This window comes from Anas platyrhynchos, chromosome 14 (genome assembly GCF_047663525.1).
Source record: "Anas platyrhynchos isolate ZD024472 breed Pekin duck chromosome 14, IASCAAS_PekinDuck_T2T, whole genome shotgun sequence".
Classification (NCBI taxonomy): Eukaryota; Metazoa; Chordata; class Aves; order Anseriformes; family Anatidae; genus Anas; species Anas platyrhynchos.
In genome coordinates, this window is record NC_092600.1 from 8692166 (window position 1) to 8711059 (window position 18894).

The following is an 18894-nucleotide window of genomic DNA, read 5'->3' on the forward strand; positions in this document are numbered from 1 at the left end:
GGACCTGTAAGGACCACCAGGAAAGCTCCAAGCTGGGATACTCTCAAGGACCCTGTGCCATCCCTGCCTCCTTGTGACGGGGGGACAACAGCAATAGGTTCTGCCATCATCCTCTCGGCCCTGCAGGGACAGCTAGGGAATGGGCAAAGCCCACCACTGTGGGGACTGGGAAGTCCTCATGAAGTTTGCACACTCCCATGGGCTCAGCCCCCTTGGCAGGGGCTTCCCTTCACCCCTCTGATTCTGCAAAGGACCCACACCTTGCTCCCAGGCTGTGGTGAGGGGGAAAGAGCACATTGCAGAGCCCTTTGCCCCAGCCCTGCCACCTGCCCAGGCAAGGTTTGACACCCAAACCCTTGTGACACGCCACCCCCAGAGGACAGGCTGGCCAAAAGGGAGTAAATTACTGTTTCTCTGTACCTTTGGTCACAGCTGATCCCTGGTATTTGCTGGCAGTCTGAACTCCATTACTTCTGGAAAAAAAGAACAAGCAATAAGCTCATCCCCAAGCACAACACCGTTGTTACACTGGCAGAGCATTAGGATCTGCATGACAGCCCCTCTGGCCTGCTCAGAGGCTACACAATTCAGCTGGGGCAGAGTGTGGAACTGTGGTAGGCAAGTTGGGTCACTGCCAGACTAGAAAACACGACAAAATTCAGCCTGAAGCTAGGTGCTTTCCATACCCACTATCTAGCGGAGAAAGGTCCTGTTTGTTGTTGTTTTTTGTTTTTTTTTTTTCCTCCTTCTTTTGCCTTCTTGAAGAGAGGCATGACAAAAAGAGCACTGTAAATAAATGGAGTAGCCTGTTGAAAACCTGGAATTTGTCTGTTTGTTCTGTAGGAAACAAATTAAAAATGGACATCCCCTTTTTGCCTGACCTGCTAACTAATATGGGCAGGCTGGTGCCTCTTGCATGGGAGATTTAGGAGAAAGAGGAGAAAGCCTTTGAACAAGAAATTAAATTGCAAGAGAGCATTAAAGTGAAACATTCTGGAAAGATCTACAATTAATAAACCCACATGACACAGCATAGCAGGACATAATGGCCAGCTGGTCTGCTAAAAAAAAATATCTAAGCCCTGGACTCAGCTACACTCCTCTGCACTAAAGCAGAACCAGATCAAAGGAATTTGGTTATGGCACAGACCTTGCATGGAAGGCAGGAGCCCTGATGCCAGACAGCCCCAGGGCTCTCTCTGCAGGAAGGTTTTCCACCACATCAGTGCACGCTGTCCAGATGTACCCTTTAATGTTGGATCTCTCTCAAACCACACTGCTCCCATCCCCTCCTACAGCCACCCCTCCCTGATGGCAATCTGGCTGACATCAAGGGAGCGTTGCCAGCAACTCCTGGAAATTCAGCAGGAGCTCTGCTGGCAGGAGTGGCTGCAGGCACTGAGCTGGGAAGAGATCAGGCAGCTTGGACACACATTTTGTCAGGCAACACAGCACCTCCACAGCTAATTTCAAAATAAAACGCAAGGAAAATTGCTACTAAAAATGTAATATTATCTTTTCTGAAGTTTAAAGACAGCTTTGGTCCTTTGCATTTTCATTCTGCATATTGCAGCTGTCTAAAACCATTTCTTATGCCAAAGGCACGGCTGGAGCTGGTCTCCTCCAGGTTTTTGTAGCAAGTAGCAAGTACCTGGGTCTTCACGCATTAAAACACATATTACCATGAATTTCAGTGGTGAAGAATAACATTGATCAGGGTATTTTTCATAAGCTTCCAACTGAGAAATAAGGGAAGTCTTTGATGGACACAAGAGGTTTCCCAAGGAAACGGGCTTCCATCAATTTCCAATCTGATTCTTCAAGTGACACAATATACATAAGGAAAGAATAACTCATTGTTCGGAGGGGTGTTTTGGCCTTTTTCAGTGGAAAATCTTATCATTTTCCTTTTATTTGCTTCCAACCCTCCTTGGAATAATTTTAACATAGCTAAAATTGTCTGACTTTCAGTATATGGCGTATTCCTCTAATTGCAAAGACTTGAGAGCTTAGCACAGCTTGGTAAAGCACAAAATGGTAAGGAATCCCAATCCAGACACAGCTCAGAGGGGATCCTCTGTGTTTTTCAGTTGCCATGGTACACCCAGTCCTGGACGTCCCCAGCAATGTGAGCAAAGCCCCTGGCAGGTTTGCATAGTGCCTCTGCTCCCAGTGTACAGGAGCCAACACTGACTTCATCACAATGAAGGGTGAGACACAGAGACCTCCACTACAATCACAGGCAAAATTTTTCTCTGCACTACAATTTCTTCAGATTTAAACGGTGTTGAGAGCATTATGCTGTTTCACAGAAGAACACAAGCTGGGATGCTTCACTTTTAACATGTTGGGGATCTACAGGCATCCTGGCTCTGAGCAAATGAGGGTAAAACCCCTGTGATGGCTGTTTTGCATTATAAAGCCCTTTATGCCAAGGGCGATACTGTTTTGCCTACGGAAACATCAATAGAAAATTCATATTAAGAAGCCAAAGTTCACATACAAAAATTTATACAACTTGTCAGTTTGTCTTGATATCTTGATTCACTCCAGGTTTAGAGTGGGAACAAATATCAACATTTCCCTAGGGATGAATATTCATTTTCTCAAGAATTCATGCCAACACTAAGATCAGTCCTGCGCACCCAGGACACGCAAATCAAGAGACCTTGGCTGTAGAACAAAGCTCTGAGGGCTGTTGAGCTACTAATGAGAAGTCTTTAAGTCATCTGCTATGGGGGAAATCACACAAGGTTCAAGACCTTTCCCAAAAGTACGTCACCTCATGAACAATTTTCACTTCCCAATCTTCATGGATTTTATTTGGGAAATGAGGCTTCTATGGTTTATGCAATTCTGGACTTTTTGGTATCACCAAAGTCTCAGGAAAAAAGCCAGATATTTTCCCAGATGTTGTGTCACTCTCCTACCATATGGTCTAGGTAAAAATATGGAGATCATGCCTCAGTTAAATCCAAGTCTGAACCTATCTGAATGCTTCTTGAGCATGAGCACCCCACTCCCAAGGCTCTGGTGCTCTCACCACAGACACAGTGTGCAGGCTGGGACCCCAGCACACACCTGGAATGAGGGTGGCACAGCAGGGAGGCATTTTGGGTGGCCATTTTCTCCAGCTCCCAACCACCCGCTCCAGCAAGGACAGAAAGAAAGGAAAAAAAAAGGAGGAGATAGGGGGGCTCTGTTGCCCCTCTGAGCCTAACTCCCTAGCTTGTTGTGCCACATGGCAGAAGTGCACCCCCAGAGCATGGTTTTAATTAAGCCGTTAGTTCAGCTAACCTGTTAGTTCAGTTAACCTGTTAATTAACCTGCCTAGAAGGTCAACATGTGGACTCCTGGCTCTTGCTGGGTGAGCACAGCAGGGCAGGTCGTCACCAATGGCCACAGCTTCTTATTTTTCACTCTGTCTCGACAACCTCTCCACCACAAACATGGATCAGGGCCTCACAAGCTCATACAGTGCCAGCAGAGGACTTTCACAAGGGAAAATAAAAGACTGATGCTCCCCCAGCCCCGCAGTGACATGCTGCTTACCATTTCAGGGACAGAGTTTCGGCATTCACCTCGATAGTTTACTGTGATGTAGACTGACGCTCTCCTGCAAAGGGAGGACAAGACACTGCTTATTATTCACTCGCAATGCCACAGCTCTCTGCCATCGGCATGATGGTCCTCTGTGGGCTCCTTAATACTTTGATGCTACTTCCAATTTGATGGCATTTATTACTCCCCAAGCAATCTTACGATCGGGTAGAAGGGGAACAGGGGACTCTGGAAAGTTGTGTATCTTAATTAGCTGTCATCAGATTAATCTCAAGCATTTTGATCTATGTTTGCTTAACAGCAAGGCACCAAGGACACACTTGATAGTGAGTCATGATGTATCAAAACAAACACTGTGCTGCAAAAGACACTCGGGAATGGTGGATGGCCCTGTATTACTGAAATCTCTCCGCCTACTCACATGGCAGCTGAACACAAGTCACATTCATTTTTGTATGTTTTCCCATCAGTGCCACAGACGGGTTGTGAGGATTTGTTGCAGAAAATCCTTCCACCCTTTACCCCGTGCAGAATTCGATCACAGTCCAGCTGAAGAGAGAAAGAAATCACATTTGGTGCTGGTTCTCTTGCAAGACCCTCCTTTATGCTACTTAACAGTGCTCGCAAGCCAGGCATTGCCCTGAGGCCCCTCTGCCCTGCGGCACATCCATCATACCTTTGGCAAAGCCAGGTTTGCAAAGAGGTAACACCTCCTGTTGGACCAAGCAGCCAAAATCTGGGGGCCAGAGCACCCCTGCCAGGCACAGACCTAGAGCTGCTCGTCTGATCTGCACTGACACTTTGGTCCAGAGCACATTTACTTCTCTGAGGAACCATGAGAATGCAAAAAAACTTCTGCTACCTGTCCCTAATCCTTCTTTATTAGGGCTTTCGTGCCTGTTTCTTCTGCAAGACAGCAGACACTCATTGCCAAAAATGAAGGAAAAGCCTTGATGAAGGAGTCCAGCCGCCTGAGGGTGGTGCAACACTGTGCGACTTGACACCCATGGAATGAGGAGACGCAAGCATGTATGAACAGCTATGACTAAGTGTGCCCTCCTGTTTCCTCTTAAGCATGACAGCAGAAGCATCTAAACACAGTTTTTCCTACAAAGCACACGTGGCACAGCCAGGAAAAACTCAGAGCAGAAAGAACAAGACCTCTCCTGCTTAGGTCATTATCCTACAAGCACACCAGCACAGACGTTTGCAGAGTCATGGCAAGTTTCATCAGAGATCCCGCAGCCTGCTCCCTGACACACAGACCCTTTCCCAGCCTCACTGCCCACCTCTGCACCAGGGGCTGAAAAAAAGTCCAAGACAAAGGAGTGACTAACGTGTTCCCAACCCCTTTCTTTCTCCAGGTCCTATACAAATGTGTCGCAATGACTGCGAATGGCGCAATCGGAGATCTGCAGCCAGGACAGGGAGGGCATCTCACCTCCTCTCCCTGTGCCATTTGGCACAAAGAGATCATTTATTGCCTCGCTGGAGTCAACAGCACTACGGAGGGGGAAGCACCGTGCAGAAGGAAAGCTTCTTGCTGGGCGGCACAGTGGGTTCGGTGATATTGGGGTGCTGCAGCAACACCCTCTGGTTAAACGTCACTTGCTAATTTCATTAATGTGCTGCTTCCTCCCTCATCTGGGTAATCAGCGATGACGTGAAGACAGACAGCGCTGACCTTTGCAATTCCCTGCCAGATGCCTTTCTACACATCAGACACCGCTGCCTGTGGTGCGACCCACGCGTGCGCCACCACCGCCTCACCGGCAGCCCCACATCATGCAGGGACCAGCATCGAGTGCTGCCCCTCCTTCAGCTCTGGGAACTGGGGCTCCCTGTGACAAACCCCACAGATGGCCCTGGAGAGAGGAGAGGGGCAGGTTTGCTCTCTGAATCACCTCTCGTCAGTCAGGCTGATCAGCATCTGCTCCTCCTCTGGAGCTACCAGGAAATACCACTAAGCCCTGAAGCAGACTGGTGTTATTATGCCTGATGCTTCCTCTGGAATGCATTAAAACTGCCATACCAGAATAGAAAAAAACAGGAGCTGGTTCGGGTGTCTTTTTTTCTAATAGCAGTCAGTGACAGAGGGTTCAGAGAGTTAGGGGAGTCCATAATCAGGTCCCTCCAGCCCCACAGAAAAGCATTTCCTATCCTTTCCAAAATGTTATTTAAATTGCTGCATTGACTATAAGTGGCAGGTCATTTTTTTTTAATCACCCTAGCTCTTGGCAACACCCTGTGACAGCAAGATCCACAGGTTAGTCATCCTTTTTATAGTAACTTATTTTCTCTTATTAGTTTCATAATTTCCACTTTAGCTTCATTGAAACTAATGCATTTTCTTTTTGCGGAGACAGGGAGAGCACACACCCCCTCCTCCCTCCCACGTTACTCCACGCAGTCATTACCTATGGCTCAGTGTCCCCTCCTCCAGCGCTCCCTCCCTGTGTCAGCCTTGTCCTTGTCCCCTGGTCAGCCCCAGCCCTGCTCAGGGTCTTTGACTCGATATCTTCTCAGCACTCGGGGGGGACACCACCGTCACTTCCCTGAGCCCCAGGCCACCACCACCACACCCCCATACCTGATATACACCTATAACAAACCAATTCCAGCAGCAGATCTGGCCTTAGAGGCTCCCAAATGGCCACATCCAGCCTCACACCCCTCTTGTGCCAAGGGACAGTGGCAGGGTACAGACTCTGCCACCCAACTCAAGCCCTTCCGAGCACACACGTCCCAGAGTGAGGTTTCGGGGTGATGTTGGGAACAGGAGGAGCTGCTGGGAAAGGGAGCTGGGCATACCGGCTGGTAGGTGTCGGGGCCTCCACGCTGTCCTGTGCGGCCAGGCGCCGGGCTGCAGTCCCTACCGCTCTGGGCCGAGTTTCCTTGTGGGCTGGCAGGGAGAAAGAGCACAGAAGCTGCTCATGGCACAGCCCCTGCAGTGCACGGGGAGCCCAGTGCAGACCCACCCTCCCCACCAGTCCCCACAGAGCTGCTTGTGCCAAGGCAGAGGAGGTCAAGCAGCCCCTGGCCATGTACCAAAACCGTGCCCTGCACTCAGCCCAGCCACATCACCACCCTGGGGGCTTAACTAGATCAATTTAATGTCCAATGCCATTATTCGGCACTTTTTCAACAGGGAGCTTGGCTTGCCATACAGCACAGGCAGTCCCTGCAACAGGACTCCCCCCCCACCTGTCTGTGTGGAAGTCAGCAGCAGGTCCCCATTACAGAGATTATCCCAGGAGAGCCAGGGAACCAGCTTTCTACAGCAATTGCTGCTGCAGAGAGGGCTCTACACCCTGTCTGCCCGCTGACACTGCTGCGCTGGGGGAAACGAAGGGACTGCAGCAGCCAAAACCAAGAAATCTCAGAGCTCCTCAGCAAAAGCGTTGAAAAAGCAGCAACTGATCCCTGCTCAAGCCTGGCAGTCCTAAAATCCAGGGGGACTGACCAGTGCCCAGAGAGCATGTGGGGCACCAGGCACTGCCTCCCAGCCAGCAGGTGAGGACGTGCTGGGGCCAGGCAGCAGGGCTGGCTGCCAGGAGGCAGGCTTTGCTGGGCAAGCTGTCTTGAGAGATTTTGAGCACAGCAATCACTGCTTTGTGTACAGGAGCAGCAAGAATGCCTTTAAAAAGGAGCAAGGGTTGCACAAGAAACGTGCCCTGCTCTGTGTCTAGCTTCCCCATCACTGACGAGTGCTGCGCCGAGCACCTCAGCTCTCACTTCTCCATCTCAGGTGGTGCCCTTGGGTGCAGCTGAACCGCTCCCACCCTGATTAACCTCCAAACCACCCCTAGGAGAAAGCACACCACACTTGTGGAAGGGGGCAGAAACTGGTGCCGGGGTTTGTGGGGCCAGGCTGCCATGCTCACCCTCTGTTTGCGGAGAAGGGCCGTCTGTTGTTCATGCAACTCTTCTGCAAAAGGGGCAGGAGCACATTTGTCAACCAGAAACAGAAAAGTCTTTCATATGAGCAGAGATGCAGGAAGTTAAATCAGCTCCCGTCCTGCCCCATCCTCCTCCCAGACCCAGGGAACTGTGGGGGCTCTTCCTGAAGAAGCAGCTCTGAAGCTTGCTCCATACAGGGTTTCATTCCCACCAAATGATCTGGCAGAACCATGGAGATCCCAAACCTGCCCTTTATCTCCCATGTAGCATCACCCACCAGGACAGCAAAAGGGCCTGTTCTGCCATGTCCAAACCTGGCCACTTTTTGTATGTTCACACACATCCATCCCACTGCAGGGCCTGCAGTACAACCTGCTTCTCCCCCACCATCAGCTAGCTCCAGCATCCTGAGCCCTGGGGTCACCACAGGCTGTCCCTGGCAGTCCCTGGCCACAAGGATCCCTCAGAACCCCCCAGCCCCTTCCCTGAGCTCAGGGGAGGCTTCGAGCTCGGTCTCACCTGGTTTGCACACTCTGCAGTGAGTGGTTTGTTGCGCTGGGCAGTTCCACCAGACTGGCCTCCTCTTTGGGCTTCTTTTTTGCTGAAGAAGAAGATACAAGAAAAGAGGGATCGCTATGGCAGTGCAAGTGCCACCAGGACCTGGGGCTGCCCCGCAAACCCATGTCATGCCATCAGGCACCAGCTCCCCATCCACAGACCCTGTTCCTGGTGGCCCTGCTCCTAATTCCCTCCCCTAAACCTTCTCCCTTCTCCTCACCATTCCCACTGTACGCTACATCCTGGGTCCAGGTGGCTGCTTTCATATCAGGGCTGCTTCTGCATATGCTCTATGGGAGTAGAGAGAGAGCATCTGGAAGGCAAAGTACACGCGTGGGAAACTCCTCGGGAGCTACCCGCGGCCGACAGCCCCTGGGGAAGGGGTAGCTCTCTATCAACCCTGCTTCTCCTCTACTCCCCGCTGCTTCTCACCTGCCCTTGGGCCCATCTCACCAAAAGGGAGGTAGAAAGAGGGGCAATAGCCAAAGCCCTATGGCAAGAGCATCTCTCGGAGGGCCACTGGGATTCAGGACTCCCCCAGGCGTCACCCAGGTGCAGAAGCTGCAGTTTCACAGCACGAGGTTTTCCTCTTTGCCGTTGCTGGAAGCTATACTCACAACTTCTCTGCACACATGAGACACTTGTTGGTGTGCTGCTTGCCAGAGGAATCCCGAACAGGGTCGTTCTCCCGCGTGCAGGACAGCCGTCCTCCAGCCTCGAACTGCGAGCGATACTCACTGCAGTCATCCTGTGGAAGGAGGGCAGCGGTTAGGGCACCCCGTCCTCCCTGCCTCGTTGACCTGATTCTTAGAAACCTGGGGTTTCCTGCCAGGAAAGCACTGAACCATCACAAATGCATCACAGGGAAGGCTGGGTGCGAACGAGAGAAGAGGGTGTGCAGTATCAGCCACTTAGTATATAAACAGAGTGAGTCAGAAAAATGATGGGTGCCTCTGCCTGCACAGCACGTGTCAGGAGTTTTCTACTACAGCCTGACTAATTATTGTGCTCCGTGTTGGGCTATCCAAAGCACGCCAGTGATGTGGCCGATAGGTAACAAAGCCGTCCCACTTCTCCCACCATCCTTAGCACGCAGCTACAGCTTTTATCCCAGATCTTGGCTCAGATAATTCCATGTAGAAAGCAGTACTACCCTCCACCACCAACCACACTCTGGGACAAAAGCACAATGCAAACATCCTTAAAAGTCCCTGAGGTGTGGAAGGCTGTTTGGAGAGAAGATGATTAATTTGTTCCCTGCTGAACGTCACTGCACAGAAAGCATGTTAATTTGCCCCCATTATGTAACCTGGAGGGAAGCATTCGGTCCCTCCAATTTCTGCTACTGGAGATCCTGCAACAGCTGATCCCAAATAGCAGATATTGAAGATGCATACCTGGATCCCACTTACATCTTACAAATAGGTTTTAATATTTGCTATTTTCTGCTCACTTAGAGATTACACAAGAGGTTTTGGCCAGCTTGCATTAAGGTCCTTAGCAGGTCAGTGCCTCCTCCTTTGCCTAGAAGTCAGCAGTTGTCTGTGCCCAGGGGGGATTTCCCCCAGCAGCACACCCCAAATCCCTCAGCCTCTCCTCCCACTCCTCAGCTTTGCTACTGGACTAACACTGGCAGCCACCAAACAAAACACTCCGAGCACACAAACCCACACCTTCCTAGTGCCAAACCAGCTGTGGGGAGTAGAGGCCCAACCTGACACCAGGTGAACCAAGCTCCAGGTGACCCCTGGGCCTGCTGTTGCCTCAGAGACTGATCTGCTTTTCCCCTAGCAGCCTCTCTCAAACTCTCTCCCTTTGAGCCAGTATTTCTGGAGCTTTGTTCACAGCCTGACCTCTGCTGCAAAAGCCTTGCTGAGACATAAATTTGCCTTTTTCATGGGTCTGTCGCATCCTTGACCCACTAATAAATGCAGGGCTTTCTTATCCTTTGTCATTTCTAATTGACGAGCAGGAATTCTCGTTAATCACTGCCTGTGTGATCTTGCACTCTGTTATTACATTTTATCTTGTTTCTATTACTCCAGGCCTCAGCACTATCCAATTAGTCCTGAGTGATCTGCTGATCCTTCTCTGCTGATGCTGCCTCCCAGCTTTGCCATCAGCAAGTTTCACTCACACTTCCATTTTTTTGTGCCAAAGTCATTAGGAAAAGCACTAAAACGGGATTATCCCCAAGACTGAGGCTTAAGGGGACCACACTAGTCCCCAGTATGGCAGAAATCAAAAGGTAAGCATCGATGAGTACCTCTTTTTTTCGTTACTGAATTGCTTTCACCAGGAAGGCATCAGCACACAACACCACAGTGGCTGCATTATGAGAGCAAAGTTTCCAATGGGGAAAGCTAAAAACTGAGCTACCCTAGAGACTGCACAGGGCTGAGCTCTCCTCCCACAACATAATGATCTTTGGAGCATCTCAGAGCACAGATTTAAAGCTTTTCACCCAGCTTTTCTTTTTAACCTAATTAACACCTTCAGTAGCACTGGCTTCCCCATCCTTTGCCAGCTGTCAGGACAGTACAGCACACTTTTTATTCTCATAGGATTTGTCTGTGTCATTAGATCTGTGGGTCAGTGAGATAGACCATAACATTCAAACAGAAACTATTTACTCAGAGGATTAAGAGCATCAGCAAGAAACAAGCAGGGAAAGCAAAGTGGATCTCCAAGTGAAATCAGGAGAGACAGAGCAACTGAGTACAGTAATGCTGCCTCTTTATCTTGAATGAAAATCCAAAAGAGTTGTCTATTGACCTAATACTTAAATCTCACCTTATCATTTCTTCCTCTGGTTGTAGTTGCTTTATGCTCATTCTCCCTTTTGCTGAAAGAGAAACAGGATGAGAAAGTGAAGAAATATTGCTCCAGGGAGCCCCAGTAACAGCAGCAGTGGTTTTCTCTACTCACAACTTCTCTGCACACATGATGCACTTATTGCTGTGCTGCTTCCCTGAGGAATCCCGGACAGGGTCATTCTCTCTTGTACAAGAAAGTTTCCCTTTCTTGAACAGATCCCGAAACTCCCGGCACTCATCCTGTAGAAGCGCCAGAAACGTGGTTTCACATAGACATGCTGACCGCAGTGCATCTCCCACAAATCCACAAAGCATCACGCATCCAATCAATTACATTTCAAACACAACTTGTTTCCTTGAAGCATAAAACTCACTGGCAAACCATAAATCGTTTGCCTGATGCACCATTTCTTAAACTGTAGCATGCAGCATAAAAATCTGTATTCTTAGATGAGCACATTTATCATCTCCATCCAGGGTAGTCTTATTCCTACTTCTAATAGAGACAACATGCAAGAGCTTGCCTGAAGAACCTAGGTTCTGCTCTATGTATAAAAGCAACAATTTTGTTAGTTTTCCTATTGCTAGCGAGTAAACACGCTACCAAGAATTTTAAAAGGCAGTGGACAGTAGACAGATGAAGCTGCAGGCATTAAAGAAAAAATCCTTGTAGAGCTCACACTTCCAGGCTCAAAGGAAAAATAGGGGGACATTTTTACCCTCTACATAGAATGACACTGTATTAATTTAAGCAAAGCACTCTTCCACAACAATACTTTTGTAGCAAAACCTGCTTAAGCATTTCAGCCTGGCCTTTACTTTCTTCTGAGCAGCTTTCCTATGGCTTTTGGGACACATGAATAGGCCTGCAGCACCAGCAGCACACACTATGTGCAAGTCTTTAAAATCCTTTATGCAGCACTTTTAAGGTTATCTGCCATGTGGTCTGTAACAGTTTTTTCCCCTCACAGTGCATTTGGAGGAGATGGTATTGCAGCTTATCCCAGATCTGCTGATAGGAAAGCCCAGAAAATTACTTGCCAAAAGCCACACTGAACCTGTGGCTGAACAACGAGATTCAGGGTAGGTCTCTGCCTGACACCCTGGAGCAGTCCTTTTGCCACACACTGGCAAGTCTGATGTTTAAAAAAGATTTCCCTTCAATCAGCTATGTTTTACAAATCATTTCAATTACCTGGACAGACCAGAGCAAGAAAGCTATCCTACTTAACCAGGAGGTATAAAAAATTAAATCCCTGTAACCAACACTATCTGATGAACAGCAACTCTCTCCTACACAGAATGAAAACCCAAGGCTGGAAAGGACAAGTCCCTCTACGTAAAGACATGCTGTCTAGAAAAACAGCTGTGGGTAAAAAAGAAACCAGCCAGGTTCATCAACAAGATAAACAAGGCACAATTAGAGCCAGCCTGTCCCACACCCTGCCCTAGTCAGAGCTCACATGCACCACCACTATTAATTATTTGCCGAATGCCAGCAGTGTGCTTTATAAGCAGGAGACATCTTCCTTAGCCTACACTCTACACAGAACATATGCACTGTGTTGGTAACTGCCTGATAGGGACTGCAGGCAGGGAAGCACACAATGAGTGGGTTGGAGACCGACAAGGCCATGCCACGGCATCACCCCGCTGCTGGTGTCCCACCAGAAGTAGCGATGCTTCACCTCACCTCTCCGGAGCTCACGTCTCTGTTCACTTCTCCACCACTCCCTTTGTTTTTTGAGTCTCTTTCCCTGCAAGAAAGGGAGGTGTGAGCGACAGAGCAGCATGCAGCCCTCAGACGTAAAACCAAAATAAGGGGTGATTAAAGGCCAGCCCTGCCAACCCCACCTCCCCGTTGTGCAACGCAGCGGGACAGCCCAGGACTCGGGGCTCCAGCCCCGTGAGACATGCTCAGGGTATTTAGCATCTCCTCATCAGTGGCATTTTGCCATCCTTTCTCTCTGCCTAACACCCAGGTGTTCCATCCCATTCAACATCATCTACAGCAATAAGAAATGAAATCCACGTGTTTTTTTCTCCCCCGTGGACTTGTTCCTCACAGCCTGTCCCCCCTGCCCTCTGTGCTATCAGCTCCAGAGCACTAACAGGCACGCAGGTTTGCTGAAGATCTATGGACAGATCTGCCTGGCCTGGGGCTGCAGCACTCAGATGGAGCCTCCCAGGAGCAGGCACTTCGCTATGGGATGAGAGAAGGCATCTAAGGGGCCGGGCGGACGATACTCACAGCAGCCTCTGGCACATCAGGCACTTGTTGAGGTCCCTCTTGCCATCCGGGCCGTTGATGGGCTGCTTGTTGGTGGGGCAGGAAAACTTGCCACTGCGAAGGAGGGACCAAATTTTCATGCACTCGTTCTGAAACGTGCGGAAGAGGGTAGTCAGCGGAGGGTTCCCTCGGAGGCCATCGAGATCCTGAGGACAGTTCATTCACATTTCATTTTTAGGGTGGTCTGTGTTCTCTGGACAACAATGAGCTTTCCACACCAGGGTGGCTACCACACTCCTTGCCCCCATCCCTCACCACAGGCTGTGCCAGGAGCCCCTCTTGTGGCTCCCAAGGCAGAAGAGACAAGAAGAAAGCTCAAAGCCCGCTGCAAGGGCCATTATTCATGAGAAAAGGAATACACATTTAATTTGCATACAGCTGCAAATTGCTACCCACTGCAGGGGAGGACTGTATATTATAAAGTAATTCAAGAGCAGCAAATAAAGCCCTAGAAGTGCCAGCGGGATGTGAAAGCAATGAATTGGCCAGAGCAGAGTGAGGAGAGATTTGTGTGCAAGGGATGAGCCACAGAGAAGTACAATCTTCTCAGGGAGCGGAGCACCAACATTGTCTCATGTGGCATCAGCCAGTTGCCTCTTCTGCTGGGGAACTGGAGATGCACGTTAGGGAGAATGAACAAAGCATTTAGTGTTGTATTTTGTTTTGTTTTTTGTCTACTATATTTTCTAAATGGGTCTTTGCTAGGGAGAGACAAGCTAGTTTGATTAAAACATGAATAGAGCTGACTTCTTGGTCATTGAATCAGATCATTTTCTGAATCTCAAAGGACTTTGCTTAATTCTTTTAATTATCAGACTCAGAAAAGGGGGGTTTCTGCTGAATCAGAAGCAAATATCATTAGAAATATAGCTCATGCCATTTCTAACTTCGTCCCATAAGACTTCCAGCTCTGAGCAGTTTGGTGCACTATGCTGAACACATATCTGAACACACACTGTCAGCTAGAGCCATTGCTGATTATAAGCATGTTGTCTCTAAACATGGTGAAATTCAATCCCTGTTTTCAGCCCTAGAACAACAGCGTGATCTCTCAGTACAGTTTGTCTGAATGACTTTGCTTAAAGCGTGCATTAAGTAGTGTAGCTGTCAAAACAAAAGAAGAACCAAAATAGAAAAGGTTGGACTCGCCTTAATCGAAGCTTGGCTGGCAACATCTGTGGAGAAAAACAAACAAACAAACAAACAATGAAACCATACAAAGTCTTTGAAAGGAAATTTTTAAAATCAAAAGCCTTTAATTAAAATACTTGATGCAGTTTCATAATCCACTCAAATACCTCTAAATAAAAACTAATCCAATACATTATTGTACATTGATAGAAAGGATTGGGCATTAGAGACTTTCTGGAAGATTGCTTTTTTTTGCAATTCAAATGCAAAAACAAATCCTTTTTTGTGCCCCCCTTCACTGTGTTACTTTTCAGAGTATTAAAATCCCAATTTCAAGGATTGTTTGATAACTGTTTCTCTATTATTCTACTCCACTGCCTTGGTAGTGGCATCAGCCTTACACAAATACTTTTAGCTTTCTTCATCTTCACATAAAACTGGGACACTAGAGCCAGCCCATAATATCATTGTTTATCCAAACCTTCAAATTCCTTTTCAAGGCCCATTCCATTCGCAGTATTTCTTATAAATTACCAAATTAATGAGTCAGTAGATGAGTCGCTGATATGTTTCTTTCTACTAAGCCATTTAGAGCAAGTATAATATATATTTCATCCTTTTCTCTTGCATCATCTGTGGCATCACAGGGAACCATCAAAAAATCCTCCATCAGCTCTTTTTCAGTATAAATGGGCAGCAAAGTGAAAGACCATTACATCAAGTCTGAACTGCTGAAGTTTCTCTACTGCAGCCCTATGAAAATGCATTCACTAGCAAGACCTTTGACAAGAAATCCCCATTTTTCTGAATTCACCAAAATATAATTTTGTTCAAAATTAAACATTTTACGTGAAAGTCCAGCCAGGTTGGAAATTTGTATTCTTCCACATGAACAACTGGGGTGATTGGTTTTAGGGTTTGTTTTATTATTTTTAAACTGTTAACCCTACTAAATATATTTCCATCTATTGGTGGAACTTCACCATTCTCACGTGCAAAAGAAAAAGCAATTATCAAGAATGTGTTAAATAAAAATCAATCCCATAAGTGGTACAGAAAAAATGGTCTTCTGTTGCTCCTTTAAAAGAGCAAGGGCTCTCTAATCCTCTATTTTGCTGTCTTTAAGTGCTGTACCAGGCCCAGATTTCAGCACAAAGAACAGAATTTACTAACCTGAGAAGAAGCAGAAAAATGCCAGAGCAAGGACCACCGAGGCACCTTCTATTTTCATGGTGAGGGTGGCGACTGTTTGCCTGTGTTGACTCTATTAGTGCATTGCTCAATGAGACCCAAAGAAAGGGCTCAGGTCAGATCACGTATATATAGATGAGCAGATTCTCCGCCTTCGTTATGACATAATCTTCCCAAGAACCATCATTAGCCGCAAAAACCAGTTTGATGACAGTAGCTTTAAATTCTAATCATCCCATTAACACAATTAATTTCCATAAGGATGGGACATATTTGAGTCACTCCCTGCATTTTGTCAAGGTAAGAAAATTATAAATGGATCATTTCATTTTACCCACATGGCCGGGGGAATTCTTACCACCTTCAGGGCGGTTTATAAGACAGAGGTATTTCAGAGCATACCACTAATTGCTTTTCATATCTCAACAAAATAGCTGAAAGGGGTTTATTTTAATTATTTTGTTTCAGCAGACAATGGGAAGACTGGGTCACTCAAGACCTCTGCAAGTCAGTCGGCTTTCATTAAAGCACCTAAGTTTGAAGCCAAATAGTAAGCATCCAGGCAAGTTTGAAAAACACCAGGCTTGAGGCAGTGTTGAAAGACTTTGAATTTGTTCCTACAATTCACATAGTGCTGCGTTAACTAGAAAACCTTATTGCAAGATCCTCATTCATCCCTTCCCTGTTTTTCTCCATTATCTTTGGAAGAAAGGGCAGTGTTATTAGTGAAAAACCTTTCCTCAGCCCACCTGGGACCTGGCAGACCGTATAGATACTGCTCCTCAAGCAGATCAGTGCTCACAGAGGTGTGACGTTATTGATGCTAAAGGGTTCAGCAAAGTGGCCTCGCTTAAGTCTCTCCCAAAGAAAAGGTGAAATAATGAAGGTGGTTGTTCCAGGGGACAGAGTTTATCAGAAGATGCAAGAAAAGAAAACAAGGTTAACGTCAAAGTTTTGGAATACGATTTACACAGGAAGAAGCTGTGCAGCTTGTTCACTGGGAAGAATAGGAGAATTTGGAGAGAAAAGTCATTTGTAAGGTTTGAAGGTGGATAAATGGCAATCCAGCAGACCAGAGCTGCAAGATACTTGAACACAGGCAAGCAGGCAGAAGCCGTACCAGAGAGGCAAGTCAGCTCCATCTGAAGAAGGAAGAAAACATATTTTCGCATGACGTATGCACTTGGCCAGAGAGGCCAACGCAGCTCAGCTCAAGTATAAACTCTCATAATAAATTGCTGCCACATGTTTCCCAAATCAGAATAGTTGCTACTGTTTACAACTGGAGCCAAAGCCAAACGAGTAGAAAGTCCTAATTTGGTATGTGGTCATCCCTAATGTTTCTTTTCCACTCAAAAAATTAAGTCATAGGCAGGTTCACAGTGGTGAATTTGGAAAATGAAACTGCCCGAGGTCACACAGATGCTTAGTGGTAGATTGGAAGAGCTGTGTGTTGCCCTGAACCATGACATCATTTCTGTACACGTATTTGGGCATGGAATTAGAGGGGAGACGAACAGGAAAAGAAAATAACTAACCTGATATAGCATGTCTCAGTAAATTCTTGGGAGAAACTGGAAAAGAACTATGATGGAAAAAGCCAAAATGTACGGTAATTTAGAACTACATAGAGCTGGAAGCCTTTCTGGAGCACAAAAACAAAAGACATTCTTGGCTACTGAGGTGTCTTCCCATGAGTCAGTCACAGGGTAGTAAGGGAGATGCATTTTTAGATGGGTTTTATTTTAAAGATCATTTTTTCCACTAAACGTTCCATTCCCATAAAGTGAAAGAACGCCCTGATTTCAGACAGCTGGCTGACCACCTCATTCCTGAAGGAGGTACTGTGGGTCCTGCGCCCGGTCAGACTGGCCAAGTGAGAACAAATTGCAGCCCTGACAACACACCTCAGGTCAAGGAAGAGGGAAGAGACCCAGACCCCAACTCCAGACCAACCCTGTGACTGCTGCATCTCACTCCCATCCTCGCACCCTTGCACCCCATCCACTAGCCAAACCCACACCAATGTGTGGGAGAAGGCCAGAATACCCCAAAAGTCCCTTGAGACCAAAGCCAGAGCCATTTTCAGTACTAAATCTCTCCAAAAAAGAGAAAGATTTCCTTCTAATTACTACCACATAATTACAATCTCCTGAAAAAAAAAATAAAATAAAAACAATCAATGGTATGAAAAGTGATGTGAGGGGATGGGGAGAACCCTACAAAGCCATAGGATTTGAAGGATTTGGTCCTGTGTACTTGACTTACAAGAGGAAACCCAGTCACAATAACGAAGGATGACAGCAAGAGTATTAAACAAACCTTGCCTGACTCACTTGATTGCCTTTATTGATGGATTTACACAATAAAGTCTCCATCCTGCACTGGAATCCAGTCAACCCACTAATTTCTGTGGGATTTTGTATTGCAGGATCTAATCTGTTGTAGAAGAGATGTTCCTGATCTTTTAGCAATGAATTTGGTACAGCGCCTTGCTAATCTTGATTTAAAGATAATGCCAAACATCTGAAGAGCGATGTGCCATTGAGGAAAGCAGCTGGAAGCAAGAGATGCTGCAAAGACCCTTTTGTTCTTTTCTCCGTTTCAAATTTAGAAGAGAAGTAAAGAGCGTATAAAACGGTGCTAGGTAGGACAGCTCTCACAGAGCCCAATTTCCTACGCACTCTGCTAGAAAAATTGGAGAATGGGATAAAAATAATCATGGAGGAGCAACTGGGAAAATGCAGGGGATGAGGATGGAGAATAATGTGAAATTTAGGCAAACTTGTGAGGCAGAAATCCAACAGCCTTTAAGGAATCCTAGGGACAAAACAGAACAGCAATCAAACTGGGACAGCCCCAGCGTGGGCAGGACACAGGCAGAGACATTTACCTCTTCCTCATTCAGAGCCCACAAAAAGTTCAGGAAAGAGTCCAATAAACAGCCAAATAGTTCACAAACAAATAATTTAAATGCCTTATCCTTTCATCATTTTCCTTCCTTTCGTGACATGGCACTATCCCATTTTGTGTATGGCATCACCTCCTTTCTGGTGGGTTCGGCATCACCTGGGGATGTTTCAGTCCCTGACAGTATAACTGTTCAACTTCTCTGCCTTGGTCGTTCCTCGCTGGTCAGATGCCAGCCTCCACCCCAAGCAGCTCCAAGGGTGTGCTCCATGTTTGAGAGCAGGAACAGTGCAGCCCCATTCTCACCCCAGAGCAATGCAGTGTTTTGGCTCAAATCTCTAAAGGCACCACGTGAGAACAAAGTGACCCCAATAAGGACAAGCCCCATTTCATCTACTTTGGTATTCTGCCGGGGACTGTCCCCTTTGCAGCACTAAGTTTGCCTCTTGTTTTCCACAGGATGCCCCACATCCCTGCGATCAGCGCTGTGACTCCAGCACCGTAACTGTGACTCCCAGTGACAAAAGGGACTTTGCC

The 18894-nt window shown here is 47.2% G+C and overlaps 1 protein-coding gene across 6 annotated transcripts in view; it reads right to left on the reverse strand.

Moving 5' to 3' along the window:
* LOC101799014 (serine protease inhibitor Kazal-type 5) overlaps positions 1-18894 on the reverse strand; it is a 42532-nt gene that overhangs the window by 300 nt on the left and 23338 nt on the right. For 3 of the 6 annotated variants that reach the window (XM_072023256.1, XM_072023257.1, XM_072023260.1), the window contains 12 exons: positions 14275-14300; positions 13087-13271; positions 12529-12592; positions 10948-11075; positions 10813-10864; positions 8637-8767; positions 7981-8062; positions 7446-7489; positions 6373-6463; positions 3983-4110; positions 3553-3616; positions 421-473 (listed from right to left, as the gene is read on the reverse strand). In XM_072023256.1, coding sequence (XP_071879357.1) covers positions 468-473; positions 3553-3616; positions 3983-4110; positions 6373-6463; positions 7446-7489; positions 7981-8062; positions 8637-8767; positions 10813-10864; positions 10948-11075; positions 12529-12592; positions 13087-13271; positions 14275-14300 — 1001 coding nt within the window. In that variant the 3' untranslated portion in view covers positions 421-467. Of the gene's footprint in view, positions 1-420; positions 474-3552; positions 3617-3982; positions 4111-6372; positions 6464-7445; positions 7490-7980; positions 8063-8636; positions 8768-10812; positions 10865-10947; positions 11076-12528; positions 12593-13086; positions 13272-14274; positions 14301-15429; positions 15571-18894 lie in introns of those variants that run through there. The other 3 variants (XM_072023259.1, XM_072023258.1, XM_072023261.1) reach the window with 3 other exon arrangements.